A 229-nucleotide genomic window follows, 5' to 3' on the forward strand; every position below is an offset into this window, starting at 1 on the left:
CCTCCCCTCCTATCCTCTCGGCCTCTCCTCCATCGACAGAAAAATTAATGCGAAACAACTGTAAGATCTGAAGAAGGCGTATAGATAGCCACGGGGCAGGGATGTCATGATAAAGGAAATCTTCGGGAACATCTTTTGAGACAATTCTTGCGAGAGTATTAACGACAGAGAGTTGTAAGCAGCTTTGCCAGAGAGAAATGTTAGCTGTATGAAGAATAGCCGCATAGAT

The 229-nt window shown here is 44.5% G+C and overlaps 1 protein-coding gene across 1 annotated transcript; it reads right to left on the reverse strand.

Annotated features, from left to right (window-relative positions):
• Positions 1-15: 15 nt before the first annotated feature.
• Positions 16-229, reverse strand: CSUI_006074 (adaptin n terminal region domain-containing protein; the record flags this gene model as incomplete). The annotated part of the gene is made up of 1 exon (XM_068066239.1): positions 16-229. A coding segment is annotated over one exon (213 nt), but the record flags the coding sequence as incomplete, so codon positions are not given.

This window comes from Cystoisospora suis (assembly GCF_002600585.1).
Source record: "Cystoisospora suis strain Wien I chromosome Unknown contig_3032, whole genome shotgun sequence".
Taxonomy (NCBI): domain Eukaryota; phylum Apicomplexa; class Conoidasida; order Eucoccidiorida; family Sarcocystidae; genus Cystoisospora; species Cystoisospora suis.